The 19,542-nt window shown below is 27.2% G+C and overlaps 2 protein-coding genes across 2 annotated transcripts; one reads left to right on the top strand and one right to left on the bottom strand.

Moving 5' to 3' along the window:
* The first annotated feature begins 8,374 nt into the window (after window positions 1-8,374).
* On the top strand, window positions 8,375-9,039 carry LOC135928025 (cytochrome c oxidase subunit 5B, mitochondrial-like). The gene is made up of 4 exons (XM_065464345.1): window positions 8,375-8,488; window positions 8,533-8,606; window positions 8,647-8,746; window positions 8,788-9,039. Exons 1-4 carry the CDS (start codon window positions 8,407-8,409, stop codon window positions 8,904-8,906), a joined length of 375 nt encoding a protein of 124 aa, XP_065320417.1. The 5' UTR covers window positions 8,375-8,406; the 3' UTR covers window positions 8,907-9,039.
* LOC135928024 (syntaxin-12-like) lies at window positions 8,943-17,976 on the bottom strand. The gene is made up of 9 exons (XM_065464344.1): window positions 17,863-17,976; window positions 17,750-17,819; window positions 17,604-17,703; window positions 17,242-17,376; window positions 17,151-17,200; window positions 16,969-17,050; window positions 16,195-16,267; window positions 9,216-9,298; window positions 8,943-9,174 (listed from the first exon to the last, which is right to left on the bottom strand). The coding sequence occupies exons 1-9, from the start codon at window positions 17,927-17,929 to the stop codon at window positions 9,082-9,084; spliced, it is 753 nt and encodes a 250-aa protein (XP_065320416.1). The 5' UTR covers window positions 17,930-17,976; the 3' UTR covers window positions 8,943-9,081.
* Between the last annotated feature and the right edge of the window lie 1,566 nt (window positions 17,977-19,542).

Below are 19,542 nucleotides of genomic sequence, written 5' to 3'. Positions count from 1 at the left end.
AATTCGTTTCCATTCATTTTTATTTATAAATTCTGTTCAAACACATCCTTAACTCACCATATAACAAGTTCACATTACAATTTCATGCTGGGCCAATTCTATATTTTTAGGGAAGACCGAGGTTAGTTGGGACACTCTTATTTCAAACCTTTGAATAAGATCCATTATATTAAACCAATCTGAATAAATAAAGCATTCTATTTTTTGTCATTTTTCCTTCTTTAAGCTTCGCTTTTTTGTGTTGTTGATAACAACAGAGCTATGCTTAATTCTTCTCACGCCCATCAAACTGGGTAAAAGGAGATATGGGGATTAATTTAAAATGACAAGACTCATCCACCAATTGGGGTGGGGAAGGGCTGCAGTTACCTGTGCGCACATAAAGACTAGCTTCATGCTTAATTAAACGTATGTGCATTACAAAGATAATGAGAGGAACACATATCCGCTTTAAACGAAAATTTTATTTGGTATAAGTCCGGAAAATTTAAAATTAATTTTTACATAATAATGCTTAATAGGTTTACAAGTAAGATGTAAGATTAGTGCTGAGATGTTATTTTTATATAAATATTCTAAAGATTTAATATATCGCCATTGAATCCGATTCATCCTAAATCAATAAATTTAATATATATTATTTAGCTTTTATGTTCCTTAGCAATAGATTCATAAAAACCAAATTGTTTTTCCTTATCAATTGATCAAATTCAATATCCAACTTGCACTGGAAAACTGAACCCCATTCTATTTTTTAAAACATAACATTCCAAAACAAGTTTTTAGTATAGTCCACCAAAAAATTAGGGTCTAAATATAAAATTAATTTTTTTGATATGTTATAAGACTAGATTTAAAGTATAACCTTGAATTCATAGTGGCGCGATTGCGATTTAACAGCTGATCGATTTTTAAAATGTGTTTATGATATCAATTATTATTTATTAATATTAATTTAAATCTTTAATTCAATTCATATAGTAATCTAAATGATTTTGATAAAGAAAAATCGATCTCACAAACAGCTTCTAAAAATCGATCAGCTGTTAAATCGCGATCGCAATAGTGCCACTATGAATTCAAGGTAATTAAAATAATAACTAAGTAAATGAAAATATTTTAAGGATAAAAAATTAGTTTTGTAAAAAAAAATAATTTTTAGATAAATAAATATTTATTTACAATTATTTAGACTGGTTTAATCCAAATTAAATAACTAACCTTCCTATGTTCAACCATCATCACACTATCTAAGCGTATAATATCATACTAATTTCCGTTTAAATAAAATGTCAGGTTAATTTAAACTCAGGCGCGTACGCAGGAATTTGGTCTGGGGGGGGGGGATAATAAAATTTTTCAAGAAATATTATTGTTTTTTAAAAATATCAAGCAATAAATTTATTAGGACTAATAACTATTTCTAATACACAATTTAAATTAATGTGAATTATAAAAAAATTATATGTAAAGAATCACTTAAATGACCCAAAATAGAAATTTGAATTTTTTGAGCCTTTACACTAAAAGTTTCTTAGTAATAATTGCATTTTGTATGTTATACATTTACAATGTAAAATCCAATCTTCCTTGTGATTGAGCTAATTTTTCAATTATCTCATCCTTGCTTGTCGTCAAATGCCTATGAATATTCAAAAGATCCAAACCTTTCAATCTACTTTCAGATGTTATACTTCTTGGTATGTTTTTCAGAGACCTGCAGGCCCGGCCTCCGGGCCGGACAGTATTTTAATTTTTTTTAAATATACCCGAGACGGCCTCAAAATTTTTTTAAAAAAAACACCCAAGCCAGGCCTAAAACAGCCTAATTTGAAATCGATATTATTAGCTATAAAAATCAAAAATAAATATAATTTATTTTAAAAAAATCCGGGCCGGGGGCCTAAAAATTTTCTAAAAAAAGCCGAGTCGGGCCTAAAAATTTTTTAAAAAAAAGCCGGGCCTAAAATTTTTTTAAAAAAAAACCTAGGCCGGGCCTAAATTATTTAAAAAAAACACCCAATCCGGACTGTATTTTTTAAAACATCCTATATTTGAAATAGTTATTATTAGCTATAAAAATCAAAAATAAATATAATTTATTTTAAAAAAATCCGGGCCGGGCCTGAAATTTTTTTAAAAAAAACCTAGGCCGAGCCATAAAAAATCTTTAAAAAAATTCCGGGTCGTGCCCTGCAAATGGTACTTCTCCAGTCCTCTGTTATTCTTCTTATAAAAGAGAATGTTCTCTCATTAGTTTACTAATGGGAAGAGTTTATAAACCCTTTTAATACATTAAAAATTTAATCTAAAATGTGTTTGAAATAATGCAGAGCATCCATAACATTTTTTGGGACTATATTAACCATAGTTAATCTTATAAACATAGTTATTCAACTAGTAAGGCATCATAAGATACTTTAACATATACTTAATAAAAATCTAACAAATATTTTTTTTTCTATCACCATCTGAAAAAGGTTAGGAAGGCTTTTGTGGAAGTTATTTGCAGATTAGTAAGTGCTGCATGATGAATTAAAAATTCATTTATTTGGGTTATAAATGTACTTGATTTAAGATATACTCTTCTACAGATCTTATATTAATGTTTTAACGATGAGCTTGCCTTACTACAAATCGAGGGAGACAAATATTAAACACGTATAGCTCTGCTTTTGACTCAACAATAAAATATAAAATATGAAATTCTTCATCAACATTAGACCTAATTTCCTTGAGTTCTGATAAAATGCTCTCCGTTATTCTCATTTCTTAATCAAGTCAATGTCATGTTTTTGAAAAGTTATACTTAAAATAGTAGTATAGTTAAATAATACATTCTAATGAGAAATAAAATTTGGAATAAGCATTGTATACAATAATTTTCTTGCTTCTGAGGAAATATTTCTTTCAGGCCATTGTGATATTTCAGTAATAGCAAATAATTGGCTCTTCTAACTCCTTAAAAGCTGTTACTGCTTGATGGCAGAGACTCTATCTCGTTGGACTTGCAATTTCTTTTTCCCTGTTGGACAAGAAGTTTCAGAAATAATTATTATTTGACTAGAAATTTGAAAATGGTAGATATTACGCCACTAAAAATTTGAAAATAATAAGTAAATATTACGCCGGAAAACTTAAAATCGAATATAATTGATAAAATAACTTAGTAGATAAATGTGATAATAAATGTAATAAAATATATATTTAATATGAGATACGAATAAATATTAACAAATATAAATTAATATAAACAATAATAATTTTGAAAAATATATCCGGCATTTGCATTTTTTGGCTTGGGGGGGGGGGATATGTCCCCCTGCCCCCCCCGCTGCGTACGCCAATGTTTAAACTATATTATTTATTGAGATTTTAAAAAGCTTTATTTATAAATCCCAAATGATAAAGTTTGCATTATTTTTTTTATTAATTTTGGTATGCTAAATCATTTCCATAAATAAATTGGAGTGGACAAACGTGCTGCCTCTAACGTGCTCGAGTTTTCCGCTACGTTTAGAATCTTATTGTAACTAAGGAAATCTCTCGACTAAAGGTAAAATAGTATATATAAAAATGTAGACCAAAATAAAACACTTAATTTTGCGGATTTGATTAAATTATAATTAGTTTATTAGAGCTAAGCTAAAGATGACTTTATCTAAACCCAAATGTAAGTGATATAGAATTTATTTAGCAAAAATTTTACTAGTCAGTTAGGAGAAAAGGCTGAATTTGCCAAAGGCGATATTGGCCAGCACTGGGAAGTATGGGGGCAAGTTATAGACTGTTTTCAAAATTAAATTATGAGGATGTAAAAACATCCATTAAATATTTCTTGCATAATTATTTTTTCTTAAAAAATTTAATTTGTTTTGTGTCAGAATTTCGATTTTCTAAGCAATCTCAAGAATGTGAACCCACTTTATTAGATTTTTTACTAACCATATCTAACCTTTTTAAGACTCTGTAAACCTAAACTGAAAAATTAAAAAAAACTATTGGTTTGTTAGTTTATGAAAAATATATATCCTAAATAACCATATCTTTGGCATTTTTAGTTGGAAGATGATATATTTTCGACTACATCCAAGTTTGATGATTATAATAATATATTATCTTTACCTCAAAAATGAATAATATAAGTAATTATAAACACTAGTCATTTGAAAAATTTAATATTTTAAACTTGTGTTGTTTCGATTTGAGCCGATTCTTAAAAACATTTAACTCATCATTCCAAAGCATTATGTAAGCCTGAAGATTCTGCTCATAAATGACACAAAAATTTGGACATCTACGAGGCTTAAGCAATATTTTTCTGGCTAAAATAATGAGCTAGCCGTTTTGAAAAATCGGCTCAAATCGAGCCGATAACAATTATATGAAACAGATATATATTTTTTTGAAAAAAAAATGTGAACAGTGTGTTCTTTTTATTTTGGACAAAATTTGAAAGTGAAAATATTCATTTTTTTTATAGCATGCGTTGGTTTTTTACTTTCGTTCAATTAAAAAAAGTTAAAATTTCAATTTAAAATAATCAGATAAAAAAATCTCATTTTAGCTAATTACTTCAAACATTTTAAAGCAGGCTTTCCTTTCTCACTAGTGTTTACTTTTATTCCTCTAATTAGAAATGTTTTATTTCTAATCTTGAATATCTGATAGTTTCGATTGAGATTATTTGTTTTGCTATGGCTGAGGCTGAATTATAATAAGTATTTCAGAGCTTTGCCATTTTGTGATTATGATATGCCAAGCTATCCGGGCTTTCATGCAGTGGAATTTTTTTATGTAGGGGAGACCGAGGTTATAATATGCGAAGATAATTTTCCAAATAATTTAAACTTATTTTATATCTTTCAATATATCACTATGGTAAATATTTATGAAAAACCTTTTATATTTTTTTTATTAATTTAAAATTTAAGGTAAGAGAATTACCTTTACCACTACTGAAACCTATTGAGATGGAGTTGGAGAGGACGGTGAATATAGGGTATGGGAGACAGGAAATCTTATGAACCCGAGGTTCTGAGCCTTTAAGTTTTCTCTTAGAGTACTTAACTCTAAATATGTATAGCTATAATTTTCTTAATATCGGATCACATATAAAATTTTTAAATCACAATATATGATTTATACCTTCAAAAGTAACTTTTTTAAATGCTGCAATTTATAAAAAATAAAAATTAATAAGGTTTTAATTATCCAATAACCATCTTATATAAAGGATTAAATCATATTCTATAAAAAATTATTTTTTGTTTAAACAAAAAAATGTTTAAATTAAAATTAAATTAAATTTTAATAATATTAAGGGTCTGGGGCTACTATTCAGAGGTTCATATAAGCTTTTGGGCGTTATTTTATAATTTTATTTTTGCTTATTGAAATTTGAATATGGTAAGAAATCATAAAAAAAAGAAATAACTTGTAAAGAAATCATTAATAAATTTAATAAAAATCTCTTTAGCCGTTACGGAGAAAACAAACTTAGATTATGCAACAGTAAAAAGTTATAAATCAAGATTAATGAAACAACTTAAAATTGTCTCCATCGAGACAAATATAAAATAAGAAACTATATAAAATGTCCGAGTCTTTGTCACATGTAAATGCTCTTTTTTTGCATGGATCCTATTGCAATTTTAATTCATTTTTTATTTGTTTAAATAGTTATAAATTTCACTAATTATTTATAATTATTTTCCATTATGGCTTATTTTTATCAATAGTGTAGAATATATATCATTTTTATATTTAAAAATAATCAATATTATTAGCTCAAAAGCCCCTCATGGGAAAACTCATCCTTCCCCAGGTGTAGCTTTATCCTTTCCCAAAAATATTTTTGGAAAAATATATTGTTAAAAAAGCATAATATTTCAAATTATTTTCATGTATAGCATAAAAATAAATAAGTGAAATAAATTGAGTTATTATTTATTCAATATTATTAAGTAGTTTTAATTTTATTTTCGTTTGCCTTTTAGGGCTCACATGTTCCCCGGTTTTTCCTATTGGCCAAGGTAAACTCAATAAAAAACAGTTGTAAATGGATAAACCTTATTATTAATATACAGAAGGCTAATGGTACCATTAAGATATCTGCTGATTTTTAAATAACCGTTAATTTAGCACTAGTAAATGGCCATAATTCCAACGTTGGATAATATTCTTGCAGAGATTAGGGGATGACAGAAGTATTTGACATTCTATAAGAATGCTAACCTCCAAATGGTGATTCGGGAGGAATCGCAAATCCTCACAACTCATACAGCCATTTTAAATGCACTAGGATGCCGTTTGGACTATCAGTTTCGCTTACAATTTTCGAAAATTCTTGAGTTATAATCATCCATAAGCATAGCCAGAATTTTGTAAAGAGAGGAGGAAGCACTTTTAGGTTGATTTTTCCCAATAAATTTTATTGGAGGGTTTTAAGTCTGTAAACGACTCGATTTGAGCCCATTTTTTAAAACGACTAGCTCAACATTTTATCAAAAAAAATATCATGCAAACCCAAAAATTTTACTCTTAACGAAATATTGGATGGCTTAATTTGAGCTGTTTAACAGCGCTAATTACAGGCCTTTGGCTATGTTACATTTTTCTGAAACTTTTTATTAGCTTAAGATAATATACACGAGAACAGGTAAATTTTTTAATTAAAAGATTCCCCCCCCCCTCCGGCTTGTCTACATCGCTATTAATGTCAAGGACGATAATGATCACCTGAATGTATAGAAAGCTTCTATAAATTTCGTAGGTTTGAAGATAAATAAATCAGATTTATATAGTAAATCGGTTTGGCTGTAATACCTGACTCCATTTTTAATTTTACACCGAAATTCATATATTAGACCATTTAGATTGTGGATATTTTTTTCACTAACGGACGACCTAAAAAAAAGCAAAACGTAAATTTTTAATAAAATTTATCAATTCTATTTTTAGTTTTGAATATCAACATCTATTTTAATTCTCCTCAATCTTTTCACCTACAATTATTCCTGAACCAATTTCATCTAAATAAAAAATAACATAAAAAATTTCTTATACCTTGTATTTTACTTATGAGGAGTTCAAATATGTATTCTTTATTTCATACTAATTTAATCGTTGTTTAAATTATTTTTTCATAAATTGAATAATAAAAATGAAATTTAAAATACTTTATTTGTAGAATTTTCGGTATAGTTTTTTAAAATTTTGAAGAGTATATTCTCTAAGAATTAAAGAAATTCGTATATAGAATGTTAAAAAATTCTATAAAACACAAAAGGGTGAGCAGCATAGATAGATCTCATCAGATTGACTCAAAAAATTCTAAGGCCAACCTATTGGATAAAATTATGTTACGGTATTTAAAAGTCTAGAATAAAGGACAGGGTCAATTTATTTTAAATAAAATGGCTGAAGTAGTTTAATGAAATTGGATTGACAAACTTATTATAAACTATGAATATCGTTTAAATAATGTCTTCAGATTTGGCATTGTTATTTAATAAATCCGGTTTACATGCATTTATCTGAAATATAGATGCTGCTATTTGAATGGATAATGTTATCTAATCAGTGTTTACGAGAACCGGGCAGAGAGTAGAAGGAATTTGTCTCCTTGAGGTGGGAAGTAAAAAAAATTTTTGGGATATGGGGTAAGTAAATCTCAGCAATGTTTTCCCAAAATTTTTATATCTCATGTAGACGTCAAATTTAATTGATTAGATGTTGATACGAACTGAATTCTTTCATCTAAATTACTATGTTATATTTAAGAGCAAAGATAATAGTTAAAATGGTTAACAATTGAATTCAAAATAAATTGTACTATAGTAAATTATTTTTATTATAATATAAAGTTATAATATCAGTTATGAATAGAGAATAAACAGTTATTAGTAATTTTAGCAGCAATGTTTAAATATTGGAACGGATATTTGCACATATTTTATTGTTAGGTCATATGGATAAGCGTTCTACATTTATTAAATATTATTTACCTTAAACCAATATCGTATATTCTTATTAGCAAAAAAATCTGGGAGTGGGGAGCATAATTACGATCTGTTTTATATATAAATATACTAAATTTATGCATATCGTTTCTTTACTAATTTAATCTGAACAAATTATTATTATTAATACGTAATCTAGTTTACTAATTATTCAGGATCTATAAAATTTAATCTTAACTAATTACTAGCTAAATTGTCACCTATAATTATAAATAATGACAGAGAAAATCAATTATTAGCTTAGGCTTACCATAGTTAAAAATTGTTGCAAATCATTTTATTTCAAAAATTAAAATTAACTATATAAACTAAAATAGGTATAAACATTTTTAATAAACTTTAACTTTTGGATGGCATTTAGTAAATACACCCTTCCATCCTTATGGCTTCTGTATTTACCAAAATTGGAAAATTGTTTGGAGTTGCTCCACGAAAGTTTAAACCACAACAAGTTAAACCAGCTCGTAGGCTTATTATTAATTAGATTAATATACTATAACATATATAGTTTTACCAGATGCCGTTGCACAAGCTACAGGCCCACTTGAAAGAGTATATAAATTAAAATTGAAAGGAAATGACGTAAATTTATATTTCACAATCTTAAACTTATTAAATTAAGGATCCGTTTTTAACAAATCCTATAAAAAAGGGTCCAGGAACTAAGGAACAACCAACATTAATACCATCTGTGTTTGATAGAAGGATTGTTGGTTGCTTATGTACTTAAATTTTTCAAAATTAATTTTATATTTCTAATAAGGTGAAGAGGATATGCCAGGATTTAATTGGATATGGCTATATAAAGATCAACCAAAACGTTGTGCATGTGGCCATTGGTATAAATTAAAGCAAGTTAAAAGTCCTCTTGAAACTGTTTGAAATCAATGAATAAATAATTTATATAAACTTTTTTAAAAATAAATAGGCATATATTTTATATTAATATAACAATAAAGTAAATTTATTATAATTTATATATCAAGGCTTGTAAAACAATGTGTGATTTAAAAAAAAAAATTTTGAATAAATAATTTAAAAAAATTAATTGTGCATATTATTTTGAGACTCCCCATATAATCAATGCTAACACTGTTACAATTGCAATCAATATGCCAAATATGATACACATTTTTTTCCTTGCTGCAACCTAATAAATTTAGTAATATATAATTATATAATATATAATACCTGATATCTGCGAGCATGCTTTAGCTGTGTATTTCCTTGTTCAACTTGGACATTAGCAGTTTCAACATTTGCTTCTATGCTATCTAATAAATTTATTCTGGTTAACTATGTATATAATATTAGTATAAAATTATTGTGACAGAGGGACAATCCAATAAAAATTTTGGTAACCCCCCCCCCCCATAACAATTTTGATACTTAAATTCAATTATCTTGGAACCTGGAAAAAGGCTATGGTATGAGTTACAAATTTTAAAAAAGGCTGGGCTACAAAATGTTGAATCAATGAATTTTTTTAAAAATATATCAAAGCTAAGACAATATTGTTATTTCAAAAATAATCATTAATTTTTATGAATTTATAAAATAATTCATTTAAAAAATTTTAAACTGATGCTAACATTATTTCCTATTTAATTTATTTTTAAGAAATTCAAATTATTATAAATGATAATATAAAGGATGGAATAAAGTAAATGGAATAGAAAATATTGTTAAATTAGAAAAAATGATCACTCTTATACCACGAAAATTTGGATATTACTTGCAAAAATTTAATAGAGATTAAAGATCTTCAAAGCCTGACTCACATAAACAAACTGTTAAATTTTTTGAACAAATTTTCTTATCTTTCTTCTATGTTACCATTTCTTTCTATAATTCATGCGTTTTGCTTTTTATTTGGGTGAAGGTAAGGTTTTCTTTAAAAGATATAAGCTATATAAAAATTTTATAATAAAAAAACGTGAGGAGGTGACTAGGAATATCATTATATTTTTAACATGCATAAATTTCAAAGCAATCATATTTTTTTGAATAAAAGAAAACTCAATGTAATGGCACCTTGGATTGATATACTGTCACCTACAAATTTCCATTGAAATTGGTTGATGTAGGTACCTTTCTGAGGATCACCAAAATTAAGAGCATTTTTTGGTTGAGTGCCTTGAGGAAATCCTGAGCAAAGCACTAATTGTGTCAAATGAGGGTTAGCATGATATTAGGAATGTTAATATTTGTAAAATCAAATAATTTTTTGTGAATATTTGCTTGAAATCCTATATTGTAATGCCCAAGCTGGCCTGTTAAAATTTATGAAAAACCAGATTTTCTGATTTTTTATGTATAAATTATCTGGTCTGAGCTAAATATTTTTTATGTACAAATTGCCCAGCCTACTAGTGATCAGCATCGGGCCTAATTTTTCAAAAAATTTGTCCAGCCCAACTAATTTTAAAGGAATATTTTTTTATTTGTCCTGCAAAACCTGACCATAAAAATTATATATCAGCCTGGCCCCAATATATTTAAAACATATATTATTCCATAAAATTGAGTCATGTCATTTTAAAAATTAAAGCCCAACCTGGTCCGAATTTTTAAAAAGGTATTAGACCCGAGCTGAAATTATTTTTTTTAAATAGGCCCAGCCAACGGGCCAGGATTTACAGATCTCTAATAAATATATATTTTAAAAAACAGGGGAAGGGGGAGGGCAAATATTGACAATTATACCAAGTATAACCTTCCCATAGTAATCAAAATAAAACATTGAACCAGAATTCCTGGTAAATGAATGTCTAGGAAAATGAGAATAAGGAACGTTTTACAATAAAATTTTAATTATCTAATAATGTTAGTGTGAAAAATGCATTTATTAAAAAAATAAAAAACAAATTTGTTTCCATCCTTCCAATTGAAGATATAATTTTTTAGGTTTTTAGATGTGATTAAATAAAATTTTGTCAAAGAAAAACAGTGATACGTTGGCTAAAAATCTTTCCTAATCGTAATTAGGCTTGGCCTAAATATTGGCTAAAATTAATTAGGCATCGGCTGTCAGCGTTACGTAAGATAAGCCTATCTTTAATCATTGTTTATTTGTATTTATTAAGTGACGCAGACGGACGATTAGCCAATGCCTAATTTTTGATTTTTCGCCGATTTTTTCACTTAAAAAATGGCTAAGACCATTACCAGATAGAACCTTTTTCCAATTAATGATTAAATAGCTTATGAAATACTTTTTTTATAAAAAAAATTACATCGACAAATTTATATCCTTTGTTTGGAAATAAAAAAGGTTGCTAAAAATGTGCATCAAAAACCGCTTTGAAAAACGTTGTCTGGAATTAGCCTAAGCTGTTTTCGAGTCGGCAGAAATTAGCTGATTACTCAACACTACATAAATGGTTTCACTTATCTGTAAAGTGAAATTCATTCATGGTAGCTTCCGATCACTAACAGATTCCTAGGTTGATAACTCTAGAAATTACCGATTTAAAAATAAATTCTTGATCCTCATGAGTTCGGAATAGGTTAGGGCTATTCTAGAATGTTCCGACTATTAGAATCAGAAATCTTTGCCAGATCAATTTGTATATGGTGTGGTCGTAAATGTGACAGGCATGCTTTATAAAATATACCATTTTTTAATATTAGCTCAAAATACCTCGAATTATTTGGGTAAATAAGTTGTGTTCAAAACCTTTCATGGACACTTAAAAATGCTGTCTTCGGCTTATCTTTTGGACCCCTAAAAAAATTCAGGCAAATTTCTATAAATCCCTCACTGCCATCTAATCCCTGGTACCCTGGTTGTATGAAGATTATATTTTTAAATTTTATATAAAAAATATTTTGCCGCTGTATAATAATTAGTGCTGTAAACGTTACTTTAAAAAAAGAAACGAGTTACTTGTTAGTTTGAAAAAGGAAGGCGTTACACGCTATTCAAAAAAGTAACGCGTTATTCTTTACAATATGAAATATTATATAAATTTTCTTTTAATTTTTATTCCCCATGGATAATAAAAATAAAACTATGCAAATATAATAAATTAAAAGATAAGTCCCTTTTGTAATAATTTTTTATTTATGTGCTAAACACAAGTTCAACTGGCGCAGAGAGAGGGTTGTAATATATTTAATAAATATCAGAGACCTGCAGGCCCGGTCCTAAGCCATTTTAATTTATTTTTAAATTTACCCGGGCCGGGCCTGAAAATATTTTTAAAAAACCGGGCCGGATATTTTAAAACCAAATATTTGAAATCGCCGTTATTAGCTGTAAAAATCAGAAATAAATAAAATATATTTTAAAAAAATCCGGGCTGAGCCTGAAAATTTATTTTAAAAAAAAACCCGGGCCGAGACGTACAAATGGTACCTATGCAGGTCTCTGATAAATATAAATGTCAATTGGGGGAATTTATAAAATATTTAAAGAATAATCTATATTATAAAAAAACTTATTAATATCTTCATTCAGATCCTCATTAAATTTATTAAAATCCTTATCAGAATTCAATCTGAATTCATATTTTTATCTCCGTTTTTTAGATTTGAGCTGATTGATATTGAGGTTGAAATATTTAAATTAGGGGGCAATCTACACTTACAAAGTGCTGACTTAGTAGCCTTAATATTTTTATTTGCGTAGAAAATGTTGCCAGGGCTCATCTTCATCCGAAGATGAACGGTACTTTTGACATTATCTTATTATAATATTAGAGAATATAAATTATCTTGATTCAATTAACAATCTTGACTGTATAATCTTATCCCTTTAAGAGGCGGGCGCGGGCCGCGAAATTATGCGGCGTGTGAATAAATTTTAAATTATTAGGCCTGACGGGCCTTCCCAAAATTTTTCCCGGGCGTGAACATAAATTTCCCATGAATCACGGAAATTTTAATTTTTTAAGTTGTTTTTTTATAAATATAAATTTGCAATTAGTTATAATATATATTTTATAATTTATTTTAGTTCCTTTTTTTAAAAAAGAATAATTTTTGAAAAATAAAAATCTTCCGCATTTTATAAACATCATCCGGTATCGCCGTTAGTTATATTTTCTTTTTATGTTTAGGTGCTTTATCGCGCGACATTTTGCTATATTTTGCTTAAACTTTTTAAAGAAAAGCCAGCTATATTTTATTTGTAAAGATCTTCGATCTTTAAATGCAACAGAAAGTGAAGGATTTTACAAGTTAGGCCAAGAGTTAATAAATGTTGGTGTTACATATGAATATAAATGATATACCTGTGAGCCGAAAAACTCTCAAGAATACTAAGGCTCCAAAAATATACGATGAAATTAAAATTAAGATTATAAGCATGATCAATAATTTTGTCCATAACCACTAATTTTTGGACGGATGACTATAAAAATCGAAGTTTTTTAACAATTACAGGACATATTATCATTAAGGATTTTGAATTAAAAACATTTGTTTTGGCCACAAGGGAAATGAAAACAGGCGTAAATATTAAGTGTGGTCAATTCAATTTTAGAAGAATAAACAGAAGTAGAAAATTATTTAAATAAATGTATAGTTGTATGACTGATAACGGAGCAAAGGAAACGCTAGCATGTATATGCCATATAAATAATATTATGAATTATATTTTTGACAATTGTTTAACTGAAATAGCCCTAAATATAAATGGTGCAAAAAAATAGTATAATATTTCAAACAATCCACAGCTAATAGCATAAGCCACACCCTTAAACAAGATGTAATAACGAGAGAGAACTCTGTATATATCATGATACAGAGTTACTTAAAATCATATTCTGAAATACAGGTGTACTTGTTTAGCAAACAAGAATTAAATAGATTAGCCATTTATATCAACATCATATGGGAGTTAGATAAATTTTTATCAATATTTAAAGAATGCTCGGATAATCTGAGAGCAGATTCTCGTCTCACAATAAATGAGGTTTATTTATGGAAACAAAAATTAGTAAAATTTTGTTAACCTTCTGAATGTGATACAATAATAATGAAAACCTTAAGAAACAGAACAAGATTTCTTTTAAAAGAAAGATTTATTTAGTTGCCATTACATAAGGTAGGCTTAATTCTAGATCCGAATTTCAAGTCTTAAATTTTTAATAAAAGAAGAAAAGGATATATATAAAACAACCTTAAAAATGCTAAATGATATAAAATTAGATGATATACATAAGTCAATGCCAACTATCATTTATAACTTTCCTAATTTATAAACTCATAAAAAACCGTATATTCTAAATGGTCAATGCCAACTATCATTTATAACTTTCCTAATTCATCCTACACTCATAAAAGACCGTATATTCTAAATGAAAAATTTAGAGAATTTCTAGATGATTCTGATGAAGCATCGCTGTGAGGATGAACTTAAAAGATCATCGCTCATAAGACAAATAACATGACAATATTTTGAAAAGCAGGAATATTCATTTCCTTTTTTGAGAAAATTGGCGAGTAAAATTATTTCAGCCCCGGCAAGTTCGCCTTCTAGTGAAAGGTTATTTTCTGTAGCCAATCTCTTATTAAAGGAAAGGCGTACTCAATTGAAATAAAAAAAGATGGACATTCTACTTTTTCTAAATAAAAATTTCGATTTATAGATCGTATTTATTTTTTTATTAATATGTATTATGAAATTAGAGAAATAAATAAAATAAATTCAAAAAAGTGCAGGATTATAGCATTAGTTTGAAAATTTAAAAACACCGTGAATTTTTGGGCGTGAATCAAAATATTGCCTTTAGTGAGCGGGCGGGTAGGGTAGAAAATTATTTAGTGTAATGGTACATTTTTTATTGTCACCGTGAGTGGGAGGGCCGTGAATAAAAAATTAGGCCCGCGCTCACCTCTAATTCCTTTTATCAACTTATCAAGCCTATTCCTAATTCATAAATGTATTTACATTATAAAATTTTTACATATTTATCTTTCACAAACAACAATTTTATGTCTAAAAATTAGAACAAATTCAAAATATTCGTTGAAAAATTTTTAAATATTGAATTATCACCATTCATGATCACTTGCCCAATTTCCTGCTAAATCGGGTAGTTTAGACTTGTTCCACTTAACCTTCTAGATTTATCATCCAAATTAATAAATAATTCTATGATTTCATGCTTCACATCTGCCACCGACTATTTATTGGACGACGCAACAAACAGGGAGGCCAATACACCCCCAAACATTTCTTACCCATCAATCATCACCACACTGTTTAACACCCTTAATACCCAACTTCCTATCAATCATATCAGTCTATCCATTTAAGTGTAGCCAACTTCCCTAATCAGTAGATAGATTTGGTGGTCATGAATGATTAGAAGCACTCCCTAGTCGTAACCTTGTCTAGATATCAGATGAACAACAAATGAATATTTATGATGACTATTCTTATATAAAAAATATGTAAATTAAATTTAATACTGATTGCATACTAGTGTTGAAAGATTATTTAGTCACTTATACTTTTTAATCGTCGCTCTAGACTTAGGGATAATAGTATTGAAATGTTATTATTATATGTATATGAAATTTTAGTAATGTTTTTTATTTGTGGAAATAGAGATACGTAAAAAATATTTTTTAAAAAATTCTAAAGTAGCGTAAAAAGTAGCTAAGAGAGCTTATTTTTAAAAGTAGCTTTTAACAATTGGTTAAAACTCAAAGTATCGTCTGATATCATGGTATCTCTGGTTTTGTATATTAACTATATAATTATCAGAAACCTCAGACCCAGGCCGTTTAATGGTATTTTTTTAAAAAAAATTATAAACCCCATACCAGCTCGATTTAAAATATGGTAAAATATATAATGCACCTTTTAAAATTCATTTGCTGCTCTTCTCAGATTTGTAATTTCCCCTTAGAACAATTTTTAAAATACAACCAAAATTATTCAAAAGGACCAAACCATAAAATGATCAAAATTTTAAAATTCTGGACAGGCTTAAGATTAAATATAAACAAGAGCCCATTCCTTTAAAATTTAGGATGGACAGGGTTAGAAAATGGAATATGTTTGCAAATCCGCCAAGCATCAAAATTATAGCCCTGCAGATTTGGCAATTTTCATCAATAAAAAAATCAGGATCAAAGTCCTATTATACTCTTAATTATTAATGATTAAAATTTATATAGGTTGCTTAAATATTTAATTAATAAATTATGTTACCTAACATATCTCCTTGTTCATGAACTAACATACCCAAATCTTTGAATATTTGATTAACGTCAGTAATGTCTGCCTGAGTTTTAATAAATGTTGAAGAATTTTAATTACTTGGAATTAAATTTAAATATTAATTAATATTTCATAATTGATTAAATTCAATAAGTCACCTTTTGATATTAAATTGAAACATTAAATTTTGAAGAAAGGAATAGATTCCAAATAAAAGTGAAAATTATTTGTAATAGAAGCAAGTCAGTTAAGATTAATAAGATAATTTTTTTTAAAAACAAAATATAATTATTGTTTACCTCTAATCTTATAATTAAATAATACACATGATCATGATTAGAGATAAGATATTGAACTGTTTTTTTAAGGAATAAATATTGATTATCAAAACAACTCTAATTTTCTATATAAAATGTTATCTAGTTCTTTAGCTATTTCCTAATTGGCTATATTATTTAGGTCGGCTTGCTTCATGTTACATGTAAATTTTTAAACGTTTCAATTCTCAAAATAATCATTCTGCAAAAAAAGTAATATTTTAAATGAATAGAAGATATTCAGAAAAAATGTGAATCATCTTTTTCTTACTTTTAATCTTGCTAGTACATCTAAAAAAATGATTGCATATTTTTCAGCTTTTTATACTCCAGATCTATATGGAGAATAAAATGAAGAAACTTGGACCCTTAACTTTCACTATTCAAAAGTTTATTGTTGCATTGTATTTATTAATTGCAAGGTAATTATTTATATTAAAAATTTTACTTCTAATTTTCGGATTGAGGCCTCCCTTTCCCTTAATTCACCTATATTAACATCTTCTTCCATTTGTAAATGCATTTGACGACTTTGTAAAATAAAAATATTATATATAAATTATAGTTTTTCTAAAAAAATATTGTTAAGACTTATAAGTTATTTCAAGGTATGATACACATGTCAATTACTTAGTAAAAGTAACAGGCTGCTCCTCCTTGAATGGAATATCAGCAAAAGTCTAAAAAATATATAAGCAATGATAATATCGAAATCAGTCACCATGCCGGAATTAGCTTTTGCTCTTTCCATACTTGCTTTCTCCTTTGTGGCAGCTTTCCTTTGAGAAGATTGAAAACCATTCAGTGCATTTGTAAATTCTTCTGTTATCTTTTCTTTTTGCAATTTTTGCTGTTTCTAACATTGTGGAATTAAAGTATTAATATAAAATAAAATTGCATAATAAATTGTATTTATTTCATTAAGATTTCCTTATTTAAGACTGAAATAAATTAATCTTTAAATTTATTTTCAGTTAAAAAATATTTATTATATATCTAAGATGTGTATTGATAATTAAATTAGACTAATCTTAATATAAAAATATGTAGAAAATGATATATAAGGTAAAGCATTGAAATTACCTGTTCAAATTCATTATATGATAATGGTATATGAGATAATTCTATGATCAATTTATTAGTATCTTTGGCTAAGGAATTTGTGGAATGAATAATTTTGTGTCTAGATAAAAAAAAAATAATAATTAAGCATATATTTAAGATATTACAATGATTTTCGTAAACTTTCTGAATCTTGTGAAGTACCTATCTGATTAACCATTTTTTGAATATTCGAAGCTAATTAACAATGTTAATATTACAGCTTTTATAAATACTTTACCATTCTGCGAAATTTTTTGGACATTTTCACTTGTCCTATTAGCTAAATGAGTAAATTCTTGAGACATTAACAACACTATTTTCTAAATAAATTGATAAATGATAAACAGCTGTTTATCGAATAAAAATTTATAGAATTAGTCTGTGCTTTATGTTACCTTGGCTTCGGTCATTGATTTGGTTAATTCAATGTGTTCAATCCTCAACAATATTTGTCTAAAACTTTTTTTTTATAAATAAATAATTTTTAATGTTTTTTTAAAGTATGTGTAATCATCAAAACACTATTAAAATAAAATTGCTTTTTTTATTGCGATCATTGCCTCTAATTTTCAAGTAATACCTAGATGTAATAACAAGTTTAATATTTTTTTATACATTAAAAACACATTGTAATATCCCCATTAAAGTTATGTTATCGAAAATATATTTTTATTATAAAGAGCGGGTGAAAAAGAAAAAAAAAGGTATCCTTTTTTTACAAATTATTTTCCACTTCTTTTTATAATAATTTAATTAATTGTGAGTCTAATCAACTCTAAATAATTTGAAGGAGGCATGAAGTTCGGTTCTTTCAGTGGGAAAAAATGAATTTGAAAATTCAATGAAACAGGATTATCTTTATGTAAACGAGGAGATGAGGAGAGATGTTCAAAAGTTATAATTATTTATCTTATAGATAGCCAATATGAAAACAAGATTTTCAATTTAATTATAATACTAACACCAATACCAACAGAATTTAATTATTTAAGAGACATTTAAAATTAAAATCGACTCCTACCCTGCCTAACCTATATTTAATTAATCATAGGCTTTTTTTGTCCAATTTTTTATCTCCGCGTCTAGACGTGAGAGTTTTGGACTATTACGCTTACAAGTCCTTGCGGCATGTCCGCAAACATCTAGAGGGCTCCTCATTTTTAATTATTTAAGAGACATTATAATTTAAATAGACATCTGCCCTGCCCTACAGAGTTATTAAATATGGGTCCGACCTAGAGTATGGACATTTTTGGTAAATTTCTATGCGTAGAGACGTGATAGTTTCGGATTGTTACGCTTACAATTCCTTGATGCTTGTCAGCAAACATCTAGAGGGCTCCTCATTTTTAATTCTCACTTAACTATTCCAGTTAGATGGAAATGAAGAATAGCAAACCACAGTTGAAACTTTAACAATAGAGGTAAAGTGTATGTAAAGTGCTCTAAATTACATATCACGTAATTGATTGTGAAATTTAATAAAATTACTAACTTTTAGATTAAATATTTATGTGAAAAAAATTATAGGATTTGCTTATTTTGAATTAAATTTAACTGGATTATATGACTTCTGTTAAGGTTAGCAGGGAGAAGAACAAAATTAAGAAAGTGTTTTAAATTTTTTATTTTATTTATTTAAAAAAATTATTTAACTACAAATGCAATATATTTTTCATATTTATATAGTATGTAAAAATCAATTTATATAAAAATATCAATTTAATAATTTATATAATCAAACTATTGAGTTAATATTATAAAATGAGTCCGTAAGGTTAATATTAAGTTAATATAAAGAATAAAAAAAATCAATCCGTAAGGTTAATATTGAGTTAATAGATAGCGAAAAAAAATATTTTAAAAAATCAATCAGGACATCACAACTTCTTTTCTATATGTGTCAACACCCAAAAAC

The sequence above is a fragment of the Gordionus sp. m RMFG-2023 genome, chromosome 4, assembly GCF_954871325.1.
Source record: "Gordionus sp. m RMFG-2023 chromosome 4, tfGorSpeb1-WG-v2, whole genome shotgun sequence".
Lineage (NCBI taxonomy): Eukaryota > Metazoa > Nematomorpha > Gordioida > Chordodea > Parachordodidae > Gordionus > Gordionus sp. m RMFG-2023.
The sequence above is the reverse complement of the archived record's forward strand: the minus strand, read 5'-3'. Positions and strand labels throughout refer to the sequence as shown.

Excerpts from the sequence above, each read along its gene's own strand:
- LOC135928025 (XM_065464345.1), top strand. The coding sequence starts at position 8,407 with ATGGCTTCTGTATTTACCAAAATTGGAAAATTGTTTGGAGTTGCTCCA. Across the intron at positions 8,607-8,646 it reads TAAAATTGAAAGGAAATGAC|GATCCGTTTTTAACAAATCC; the intron begins GTAAATTTATAT and ends TATTAAATTAAG. Across the intron at positions 8,747-8,787 it reads AAGGATTGTTGGTTGCTTAT|GTGAAGAGGATATGCCAGGA; the intron begins GTACTTAAATTT and ends ATTTCTAATAAG.
- LOC135928024 (XM_065464344.1), bottom strand. The coding sequence starts at position 17,929 with ATGTCTCAAGAATTTACTCATTTAGCTAATAGGACAAGTGAAAATGTC. Across the intron at positions 17,051-17,150 it reads CAGCCTGTTACTTTTACTAA|TCGTCAAATGCATTTACAAA; the intron begins GTAATTGACATG and ends TATTTTACAAAG. Across the intron at positions 9,175-9,215 it reads AGCATGCTCGCAGATATCAG|GTTGCAGCAAGGAAAAAAAT; the intron begins GTATTATATATT and ends TAAATTTATTAG.